This window comes from Anser cygnoides, chromosome 12 (genome assembly GCF_040182565.1).
Source record: "Anser cygnoides isolate HZ-2024a breed goose chromosome 12, Taihu_goose_T2T_genome, whole genome shotgun sequence".
Taxonomy (NCBI): domain Eukaryota; kingdom Metazoa; phylum Chordata; class Aves; order Anseriformes; family Anatidae; genus Anser; species Anser cygnoides.
In genome coordinates, this window is record NC_089884.1 from 4,495,179 (window position 1) to 4,507,573 (window position 12,395).

A 12,395-nucleotide genomic window follows, 5' to 3' on the forward strand; every position below is an offset into this window, starting at 1 on the left:
GGTACTGGATATTTCAATATTGGGTAGAAAGTTTAATTCCATCGTTGCCATAGAACTGCTATATCTCCAACAAACTTGTAACCATAGTAACTAGATTAGAAAGCATCCCTCAAATGGTTAAAAATTCTTTTATCCATATCAACGACACCAAACACTGCAAAATGATGGTAAATTCTTATTATTTTCCAGTTTTCCGATGCATCTGCTGCTCAAGTTTGACTCTTCTAAAATTTCTTAAGTAAACAAGAGCATTTTAAATAGAATTGCTATTAAAATTCTGTTAGCTTAAAGAGAATGTGTATTATGTTGGAATTGTTTATGTGACTATCAATATTTTTTTTAAAGTGGGAAGTTTGAAGAGAGACCTTTCAGAAAACTAGATAAATTTGAAGTGCTGTTTTCACTTAGTGATTTGTTGGGATATCAAATACATATCCTTTAAAGAAAATTAATATACTGTAGTTTAATAATTCATGTCCTTGCATCAAAAGCCCTTTAATTTAATGGACTGCTGTTCGTTCATTTACATTCATTGCTGAGGTAGGTTGGTATTTTTCCACGAAGGACAAAAGTGTGCCATCCCTTCAAGAAAGCCACAAACGTCATCTCCAATGGTCCATTTAGGTCCAGCTCAGCAGGGTGTTACACATTTCCTCCAGTTCTCGCATTCTTGAAAACCTCTTGGTATCTGTTTTTTCACGACCATAAGCCGACATATTATACAATTCTGACTGTATATTTATCAAACTTCGTATTCTGCTCCCTGGAATACTGGTGAAAATTAATTCTTCTCTGGGGACCAGAAACTTTTTTCCTAATCTTCAGCCAAAAACATATATCCATTTGTTATTATGCCAGTATTTTCCTTTACCTTAAATCACTAGAATCACTCTAGATATAAATAAAACACTCACTGTGCTAAGCTGAACAAACTGATCTCAGACACATATATTTCTGCCCAATCTAATTTTACTAGTAACATAACTGAATATTTTTCCCCTAATTTTAATCTTTTTCCTAGCTGGATTGGAAGGAAGTTTATTTATTAAGACTGACTTTATTACCTAAGAGCTATTCATTGATATCAGTTTTTTTTTCCCATTTTCTGTACAACTTTCTTCCACTCTGTTTGCTGCTAGTTTATGGATCCTCATCTGTGGATGTGTCTTTTCCTGCGCAGATTGATAGACACATTTCTTCTGTACACTTTAGAAGATTGTTCTCCTTATGTGCCATCAAACCTTGATGTAAGAAGCCAGAACAATTTGTACGTGAGCAATTCCATTCTCTGAAAGAGGCCCTCACCCTGCAATGCTTCCCCAAAGTCAATCATTCCAGCATCTCCCTGATGGCACTGCTTTTTCAGCTGTCACATCCTAAATATTCTTGCCTCCTGGAGAAGGCAGAATTCTTGCTGATAACCACCTCCCCTGTTCTGAGCGTACTCTTTGGCACAGTCTGATCATTTAGATCTGACGCGGCAATGATTTGAACACAGCAAAATGGATATTAAAAAATAATTACAGAAGTCCAGTGGATTTTTCCTACGCAGCTCAGACCAACTTCTGGTTCCATAGTAGGGAATGAATTTTCTTGTTTCTGCATCATATGTTGTAACTGATAAAGATTCAGAACAAGAACTGATACTTGGAGTTTACCAGCTGGGATGTTGGTAAGGAATCACGCAGATCTCTGTTGTTGTTGGAAAGGCATTTAGGGGCATCTCTGTTCTGCACATCATTCTATTCTCTGTCAGTGTACACCATTATCTTCCAGACCTGGACAGCAATCCTAGCTAGCTCCTTTTCCTCACTCTCCCTGCCTCATCCCCCATTTTCTGCCTAATCTGCCTGTAAAACAAATCCACTTCTTAATTCAGCTCTTATTTCACTGGCTGATCTTGTTCCCTGTTGTCTTTTACATGTCCTTCTGTAATCTACAATACTTCTTTCTAAGTTTTCTTCAAAGATCTGTGGATCATGATAATCTCTCTCTTGTCACTTCTATCACCTTCTTTTCAAACTTTTGACTCAAGTTTGGCATTTTTTCCAGATTCATCTTTAGTACTTAACACTTCTCTTCTGTGAAGCATATAATTTATCCTATACAAAAAGCCTCAATCAGATACCCACTCAGAAATAATAAGCTTCCAGCAGCTTTTCCATCCAGTTATCTTCAGTTTCCTCTCCTCTTCAGGTTTTTCTATAGCTGCATTAACAGACAAGCTGTGTTTTCACTTGCCTTAAATTCACAAATTGGAGGAGGAAAAAAAAAAAAAAAACTCCTCATAGATATTAAGAGATTTCTCTTGTTTGATAGCCTGCATTACCTTTTTCTTGAGCTTATGACAGTTCTGCCATCTAATTGTCATTTGGCAGCTATCCATCCATTAGCACAGATGAAAAGCAGAGAGTACGTATACACTCTCTGATATTAAGCATCTGAACAGTCCCACCCCACTCCTTTGTCTTCCAAAAGATAAAACAAACAGCCAAGCAACAAAGAAACAAATTATCTTACTGGCAAAACCCAAGGTTTTGCATTTTCTTTGTTCAGACATCGTTTCCTAGAGAATCTCCAGGGTTCTTCTCTGTGTCTTCCAGCCTTCACTGACCATTAAAAGTCCAGCCAATTTTTGCTAGCCCACTCATGGCTTCCATATCTTTTCTTACAACAATTAAAATACTCATTCTAATGAAGGGCATTCCTTTAAATTAAAGGATAGAATCATGGATTCATCATATATCAATCAATAAATCCATAGCAAATCGTTCTGGGCTTATTAACACTCTCACTTTGCAGATGCCCTTCTCTCCAAAGATCGGTGTGAAGAGCTGGAACATGCCAACTGTCCTCACAATTACCTTCTGGCACTTTGAGCTCTGTGTTAGTGCAAGGATTAAACTTCAAAAAGGACCATCGTGCAGTTCATCATCACAGTTAAAGTGTGTCTGGATAGTGTCATCAAACAGATGCATAGAACCACCACTCTTAAATTAATTGTAGAATACATTTCTATAGTGCACTCACAAATAACCTATCACCATAATTACAGGATAATCCTGCACCCCACTGTTTTGTACTTCATTTGACTTGATGTGGACAAATAAACCGGAAGAGTAACATATGGAGGGAGACTAAAAATTGAATATCATATCCCTCTGCTTTATCAGCAAGAGCTAAACCAAACACATCAATAACAGTCAACAGTTGTAGCCTGGGCCATCTGGACACAGAGGCCCATGTTACCAAGACTGTATTAAAATATTTTGATCTCCCTGTTCTCCCTCAAGAATGAAGGATAATATGAAAAAGTTCAGATTTTGCTAAAACCTGAGATTTCTCTACCTATGAGCACAGGACACCTACATAGTTTTTAACCTAAGAGATACCCTAACCAACCTTATCCCTAAGTGGATATGATAGAAAGCCAGTAACAGCAAACAGACTCTACACTTGAATTTCCTTGTTATGCCAAGTACTTCTTTGAACTTTTCTAATTACAACAATCCAATTTTCCACTTGTCCAGTGCAATATCTCCTTTCTGAGTTATTTCACTAAATCTTAATGAATAAAGTCCTCTAAAATCACCATGATTTTCTTTTTTATGCTATTGTTTCCTAATTATGAAATATATATTTTTTCTCCCCCTGCTCTTCTATTTTTGCACATCTGCCCTGCTCCCAGCCAAGTGCTAATAAGCAGCTCAACTGCTGGCAGCTGCTGCAATCACTTCCAAACAACCTTATGCATTTTCAGGCAACACAGTGTTAGCATGAGTTAGGAAATAGAAGGCAGCCAGGACAGAGGAATAAATTAGATTGGTAATTTTCTGGAATAAATGGAAGAAAAAGAAAATAACAGTCAGGGTGCAACTGGAAACCTAACTTTTATGTGGACATCCAAACTGCACCACATGAATCAAACAGAACTAGTCATATCTGAAATTATCACTATCCTGACTAAATAAAGTGTGGGAAAGCTTTTCTTTTCTGGTGAGCAGGAAGTGTAACAAAGATAAGAGCAAAACAAACGTCGTAATTATTTTTCACACAGCAAAGTGTGTAGTTATTCCCTCCACCCCAACACACATTATTGCATTAGAATTCTTAGTTCCTAAATGTGTTTGTTGTTATGTTTTATCACCTGAAGAATTTCATATTTCCAGAGGATAAATTCCTTTAAATGTTTAAGTCAGAAATAAGCCTGACATGTTAAATATGCTCTTGCCATTCCAATTCAGAAATTACAGAGGCATGTTGCACTTCAATCTGACAACAGGTGGAGCAATACAAAGATCCAACATTACATCACTGGAAATGCCACACAGAGCTGCTCTAGGCCCTGAAACAGCGCTGACATCTCCTGCATCTCCTCCCAGGGACCTTCTGACCCTCTAGCAGGTGATAGAGTCTCCAGGCATATTTGGATACCTGCCACTATGTTACCATAACAGATGTTTTGCATTCGTTCCTTATTTTGATAAATCCTTTTTCTGTAGTCTCTCTCAGACACCAGACATGGCAGAAAACAATTTTCTGAAGTAGAAATTATTCTGAAAATGACTGCATTGAGTTGGAAGTAATTCATTTTTCCTCACTATAACGCTTGACCAACTGAGTCAGCTGTGTTCATCCTTACAGGAAGCAAGTTCAATAACATTCAGTATTACGTTTTTATTATAGCCAAACTGTATACTCCTTCTCTAAATTTTACTCTTTGGTTTCCCTTTGAGATTTTGCCAATGGAGATGGAGACATAGCAATATGGGTTATGAAAATACAATATATATAAATAGTACCTATGTCTGTAAACTTGTGGGTTCCTCTATATCCTATAGTTCATACAAACAGGATGCCTATGTCTGAATAAAATATGAAATGCCCCACAGTGCACGCTGAAACAAAATATTGCTGAAGTTTGGAAGTGTTTATTTAAATGCTACAAACTTCCTTAGGTATGGTCCTTTTCATAAGCCTCTATATTTCATATATATATCTGAGGCTAAGCAGTATGGAAAGAACAGGGTTCTCATAGAAAAGTTGTCACAGTTCAGCTTGAGTTGACCCTGGCTTCTGGCTGAGTCACCCATGGCTCACAGGGATTTGAGCAGGAACCCCCATCACAGTGGAGCTCAGAAGGACATCGCTCACTGCCTTGGACAGATGGGGTGAGCCCCTGAGGTGTAAGAATCTCTGCCATTCCCTTCACAGCAAGCCTACAAAAGTCCTCAGCCCTGACTGCTGGCAATTACATGACAAAAGTATGCTCTAGAATGTGCTTTTTCTTCCCTTTCATTTTTAAAATTCTCCCATAACATGCAAATTAGCCTAGCTAGAAGCTTGGGATCAGCATTCTCTTTTAGTTTTCTCTTCCTTCAAGCGCTATAGAAACCACAGCTACAAAATATGTCTGCAATGTCCCCTTCACAGTGCTTACAACAGAACAGACAGACAGAAAAGTTCAGGAGAAATTCATACACATCAGTAGCTATAATTCATCGGTCCATGCAGTGCCTTGTTGAGGATTCTAATAATAAGCCCCAAAATAATGTGGAAGAGGGAAGTAATTGTGATTCTTTTGCCTCACAGAAGGGTGCAGAATTCTTGTAAATTCATGAAGCTACATACAATTCACAATAAACATCTAAAGTTAAATGAGAAAGATAATCAACCTTTTCTGCAAGTTGTGTCTGAAACAAGTACATGAATTGGGTATCTAAGGTTCTCTAGAGTAGTACAGACTTCATCGCGTAGCTTATAAAAGCAATTATTTTAGGTCTTTATTTTCAGCATTGACTTCTACTGAATTTTTTATTTAAGGAACAATAGACTGTCTTTCCTACCATCAGTATGTCTGAGGCTCTAAACCTTTTTATTTATGCTTTATTAAGCATTCAGTTGCAAATTACTGCAGTTGACCTAGAATGTTTTATTCCCTTATTTTAAGTATCTCTAAAAGTTTTGTCTCACTCATCACTTATTCACTCTATGTTGCTCCCTGCAACAGACTATAGCCAAAATAGTCATCTAGATACCTAAATTGGAAATATACTGGGGAAAAAAAAAAAAAAAAAAAAAAACCACATATTTAAAGACTTTTTAAGTTGATGACAGCTCAAAGTATTTCAAGGTGCTGATCATTTGCAGTTCCTATAATTTAAACATCAGTTGAGAATAGGTGTCTCAGGGCCTTTGAAAAACAGACTGCCAGATGCTTTTATACTTCTGTTTGTACCTCATCTACCGCATCTAACTTGTGATCCCCAACTAGCATTTCAAGAATGATAACAAATCAAGACGACAAGATGCTAGGAATACATTTAAGTACAAACAATATCAGATTCATCTCATTCTGTTTAAGGAACCTCAATTACCAGGACTATCATCCTAAACTACTAATAAAAATACTTAATGGAGGCAATTCTAGCGAGCAACTCAGACCACTTGAGATCTAAAACTTTAAAGTAATCACAGGCAGTAGGGAAAGAAGGAGAGTGAAGAGGAAAAATAATCGATAAGAAAAATAAAAAAGACTGCAGATCTGTGTATAAGTAACCTAATTCTCTCACTCCTTTAAAACTGTGCAACAGAAATCTTAAAAATTAACTATTTATCACTAGTATATTAAACAACAGTATTTACTAAGTTATTGATCATTAATTCTCAAAACACTGAAACATGAAAGGAAAAGTGGAGAAATAGCTTTAAATAAATTACTCGGAGAGAAAGGGGAGAAAAAATCTTCAGAGATTATTCTTTCTTTGTACTGAATGAAAAACAATCTTTCCTAATTATTCAAGTATCTGATTAGGTACCAGCTAGGAAGATTACACATTCTAGAGTAAAATTCTGCCCTTGATCTGTGCATATAGCTCTAGTGATCCCACTGGTGGGAATTACGAACACAATCTACAGCTGTATAGGCCATTACGCCATTTTCACACCTACTAAAATGAGAGCAATGCATAGGATTCCTGTTTCAAAATTGCCCATGTGCAAAATATATTCATATAATTACAACTTATGTTGCCTAAGTAGCCATTTTAATAGATATTTTTATTTCAATTTGAATGATTTTGTATTCTAGCTGTATATCTGAAGTTCTGGAAAAGGGGTTGTTGGAACTCTCGTTCATATAGCTTCCTGCAGACACAAGGGAAACTTTCCTCTTTTTCAGACCTTTGCAAACAATAAAAAAAAAAATCAAACTGAAAATGTCTGCAAAAACTTGCTTAGTCTTTGGACGCTAGAAATGAATTTAAGGACATGAACTTAGGACATTTTTATATTTAATGCCTTTTGAATTCCTACCAAGTGATAAGAATAGACACAAGATAATCCACACTATGCAGTAGGATATTCTTCATGGCGTTTCTGGCCTAAATTTCAGACCCATCCTCACATGTAGATACACAGTAACCTCTGTTGCAGATAGCAGTCCCAGTTAATACTTTTTACCAGAATGTATGCTATTAAAGTCTCCCATGAATACAAAGCCATGTTCATCTGTCTACACAATATCCACTCTGTTCAGCTTTAGGCTTCTTAATTTTGTCTGGGATATTACTACCAATGTGATAGGCATCACAACATTTTAAGAGAAATACGTCGATTACTTAATACAAAAAAATGATTCTATTATTTGTTGACTTACCTTGCCAACAGATCTGGGGAATGGTGGTCTTTGATTTTCTGGAATTAGTATCGGAGTTGCCAAAATAGCCCTTTTTTGTCTTGGAATTCCAAGGTTGCCTTCTATCTTAAAGATTTCCTAAAAAAGAAAAAGACCAAGTACAATGACTTTCAAAATAGCATTTGTTATTTCCAATCCCTATATCTTCAGGTAAAATGAACATGAACTACCATGTTCTAAGTTTTATATTATGTGTTTTCCAGTGATTAGTGATAACATATCAAACTATTTAAAACTGTTGGTTTATTCCACTTATGACAGTAACAGTGGACTGGCCGTATTCATTTTGTATTCCTACAGACTAGTTTTAAACTTAAGCAAGTGTGTCTACATCCTAACAAGAGGACTGCTTAACTCATAAATCTTAGACAAGGTTTGGCTTACCTCAAATACTTGCATATGACCTTTAAAAAGCCACACTTCAAATGTTTTACATAATTTTTCCATTATCACATTTCAAGTCACCTCTATACTCAGCCACTTCTCAGTCCACACTTTAAGTCAAACAGAACTTACAGGTGATTTGCTGAGACTGTCCCCAGCTAGTGATCTCTCAAAAAGGACCAAAAACTTGTAAGTTAAAAAGCAATGGGCACCAAAACTCAGTGCAACTTAGAATACCAGACAGCAGGTTTCTTTACATAGTGAAAACTTCATGCTACTATATCTGAAAGAACAGTAATAGAAGTGGTTTATACACAAGCCTGCTTTTTTCCCATTGCATTTGCTGGGGTATTTAGTTCCAGCTGACCTTCAGGCAATTCAGCATGTTATAAGCTACAGCAAACTCTTCAGAGTAGCCTCTAGCCCCTGGAAAACTCTGCCCATCACACCTCTGCCTTCCCTCCCCATCATTTCTCTGATCCTCTCGGTGCACAAACTGCAGCTTCCCAGAGGCTATTCTCTTCTTTTTGCTTCATCCTACAGCCTCCGCAAACCTCTTCTCCAAGCACACTCAGCAGCTACCGATGTCAAAGACAGCCTTTTCCCATCTCCCAGAGCTCTCACCTTGACTCAGGCCCCTTTCTTAAAAAAGGCACCAATTTGTACTGTGTTGGGAATTAATTTTGAAACTGGAAAAGGTTTAGATCACTACAATTTGTTCACGCTGTCATGACAATTTTGCAAAACAAATCATAGGGTGAAAGAAATGTCTAATTTCAATAAGGTGGTTACATCCTACCATACACTTTTTGTTCTCTTAATGCAATAAGTTTTTCAGTCAGTTCTGGAATCCACGTTGTTTTAATAGCTGCTACTTTATAACCTAAGGACAGCTTCATCTCTATGCTATATTTTTATAAAACTGCAAAGATGAATGAGTTTTCTTGATAGCGTGATCTGAACATCAGTCAAGAACTCCACAGGCTGTTCTGTTGCCACCTGCATAGATGCCTTCCATCTAGTGAGTATATCACAGCCAGAACACTGATTTACATCTACTAGCTTTAGTGTGACTTTGCAAACTTGGTGACAAGCAGTATCAAGGGAAACAAGCCTACAACTGTCAGCTTTAGCCACGATAAAGTCAAAGAGCAGTGAGAATCATGCAGAGAATCCCTTCTCACGATTTTGCCAATTTTCATAACCTTTCGAGGCTCACCCTGATTCGGAGTTCCCATCTCTCCCAAAGGCTTTGCCACTTCTCTGTAATCTTTTGGTCTGAAGGTCACTCATGTCCCTATTTTTGTCCTTCGAAAGAACTTTCCCCAATAAAAATTCATGAGAAAGTTCAAGGCAAAAACATTTGAAGCGTCAAATAAAAAGGAAAGAGCTGAATTCTGTCCAAAGGCAAATGCACAGAGCAGCTTTCAAAATCACTTACGCTATAAGCACAGCAGTTTGGCTGGCATGCATCTGTGATGCTGCAAAGGACAGGAGGAAAAATGACTACCGGTATGTCTGAGAGGGAATCAGTTCCTTAGATCAACTGCAGCAGTGCTAAACTGATCACAGTTCTGACTTGTGCTAGCTACTACATTGATGGTTGCCCTTCAGCTCATGAAAACGTACGGGTAACCTCCCAGATGCATTGTCATTGGAAATGAGTATGACGTATTTAGATTCTTGTATCATGTTTATACCTATACTAGTTCATAATGTTTTCCCCAATTCTAAAGAACAGGGAAACAGAAGATTTTGCTTAATGCCAAGCAGCTGGCAACTGATGGCTCTATCCTCAACCAGTATATAAGACAGAAACCAAGAAATTTGAAAGTGCATGTGCATTTAACATCTGATTCAACAGTCAAAACACTGAAAAGATTCCCATTCAAGGGTGGATATTTTGCATACATAAGCATTTTTACTGAATTCACCTACAATTTCTTAATGAAGCAAATCACAAGGTATACGAAATCACTCCAAAGGAGTTGGTACTTTTGCTTCACGTCTTACAATATCAAGCTAGAATTACAGGAGCTTCCTTTTGGCCTTTGACCGGAGTGAAGCCCACAAAGCTTTCTGCCATCTTTGCTGGACTTAGCTCATCAGAGATTACAGCATCTATCACATCTTTCTAGCAGCAATGGCTCCAGACAAGTGTTTCTGTACCTAAAGTCTGGAGCCGTCAGTCTGGAGAGCCCCTACATGTGGGGTTCAACCAGTGCCCGAAGAGACAGTGGCTGTGATGGCAGTCTGCTTCTCCCATCTCCTGCTGCCTTGTGCAACATACAGAAGCTTAAGGAAGGTGCACTTCCAGAAACGTCCACCCATAAGCAAAGGTTTAAAGAAAAAATATATATTACAATAAATATATGCCTTTCTAAGAAGAGTGCAGCAGAAATAAAAATTCTGTTTCTCTAATTGCAATTAAAAAAAAAAAAAAAAAAAGTGGTAGGAGAAAAATCCTACCAGGTTCTTTATTTTCACTATTTAATTGCCCTGTCAGGCCTGTGATTGCTATGCTGCTTTTTCCTGATTATTATCCAACTATCATTTCATTGTCCAATCCACGATTTCATAACTAGTTTTTACACCTATTTTTCATTTTATTAAATTCCCTTTCTAGACACGGAATCAGTACTTTTAACAGCAATAGTTCAGAACACAACAAGGCAACATTGTTCACTGATTCACTGGCAACAAATCTCAATTCCCTATTCAAGTTAAGCAAGAAACAAACAGACACCTCATTTTTCTAACGTTTAGCTTAGTGAAAAGTGTCAGTCTGCCCAACCTGTGATGCCACACAAGTTCAAATTTCTTCATTTCCCTTGAGAACTCTCCAGCCTGTTGTTTGTTGTTGTTTGTTTTGTTTTTTCCTTTTTTTCTCTTCCTTCCTTCTCGCAAGGGGTTCTTGGGGTCATTGCACTTCTTGAATATTTGAATGAATGACCTAGTCACTATCCAGTAGCAGGCACCATTAGTCTTAGCAAAGAAAATTTCATTAGAACTTGTCATGGGAATAAGGTGGCTGAATACTTATCGATTCATCACAAAAAGGGTTGGAAACATCACAGGAGTGGCAATCTGTAACCCACTATGGTGACCAGAAAAGTGACCGAGTTTCTTGCCATTTTGTTGTTTTTATATACTAAGCTTGACGGCATTAAATGGGGTCAATCCCAAGTACTACTCCAAAATAAACAAAAGTAAATGGATGCTCACTGCAAACAAAATTAATCTGAAATGGCAATTGGGATGTGGTATTCAGTGGTGTATCAGTCTTTCTACTAATAAGACTGCATAACATGAAAGAAAATACAGCTGCACGCAGATCAACTTAAAAAATATTTTTATACTGTTCTCAACTGACATTTCAGACTTGAGCTGCGATACTTATTTTGTGTCTCATAAGTGCATTATAAGTGAATTCTATCAGACCATTGTTATTATCAGCTGTATTAACAGCAGTATTAATAGTTAATGATTTCTCAAATACGTCAAAAATATTTTCTCATATTTTCAATAATACAAAAAAAAAAAGAAATGTGCTGAACTTTACTTGTAATTCAAAGAACAACTGCTTTCAACAAGTAAATCATTAAATCAAATAAAACTGAGAATTGTTAAGGTCAATAGCATATACAGAAACATCTGCTTAAAAATAGTCTGTCCTCAATGCTCATAAATGTCATGCTAAAAAAATCACACTTTATACTTTAAAAGAACAAATACAACCAAAATCTAGCATGCTAAGGAGATTCAGTTACCTCAGAGCTTCCAGCATGGTCAGATATGACATCTGAGTAATGGAAATTGCTAGGGTAACTTGATTTTACTGGGGGGGAGGTATTTCTACCACTCTGATTGTTACCTAAAGGCAGATCCTTACATGGCCTAGCCCATATACCCTTAACTTCATAGGTGCTTCATAGTCTCAGACTACAGCTTTACTACTGTAGATTCAGCTAGCTGTGCTATATGTATTTTTATGGGATGGAGGTTACTTTATCTTCAGAGGAGTCAAGAATAATAAAATGATTTTTTAAAAAACATTTGGTAATGTGTAAATCACAACTATTTTAATGCTAATTTGTTCTGATGTATTTTTGTAATGCATATGTGACAAATAATGTAAACTATCGTGGAGACATCTGAACTTCTGCTTTGTGAAATGATACATTCCATTGAACCTCTGCAGCATCTTTTGTGGTGGAAAAGCCCTGTCTCTATTCAAGTATAAGTTTAATTTATCTTCATACCTGCCTTATTCTATGTCAGAGAAAAGGTTTTCTAGGATGATAATGGACTGAAT

General features: G+C 37.0%; 2 protein-coding genes across 2 annotated transcripts in view; both read right to left on the bottom strand.

The window, feature by feature from the left end:
- The window catches only part of CDH13 (cadherin 13), a 482,951-nt gene that overhangs the window by 283,337 nt on the left and 187,219 nt on the right, over positions 1 to 12,395 (bottom strand). The window contains 1 exon segment of the mRNA XM_067004389.1: positions 7,658 to 7,774. Within this exon segment, the coding sequence (XP_066860490.1) occupies positions 7,658 to 7,774 (117 nt within the window).
- The window catches only part of LOC136791794 (endogenous retrovirus group FC1 Env polyprotein-like), a 234,231-nt gene that overhangs the window by 196,544 nt on the left and 25,292 nt on the right, over positions 1 to 12,395 (bottom strand). The window lies entirely within an intron of this gene.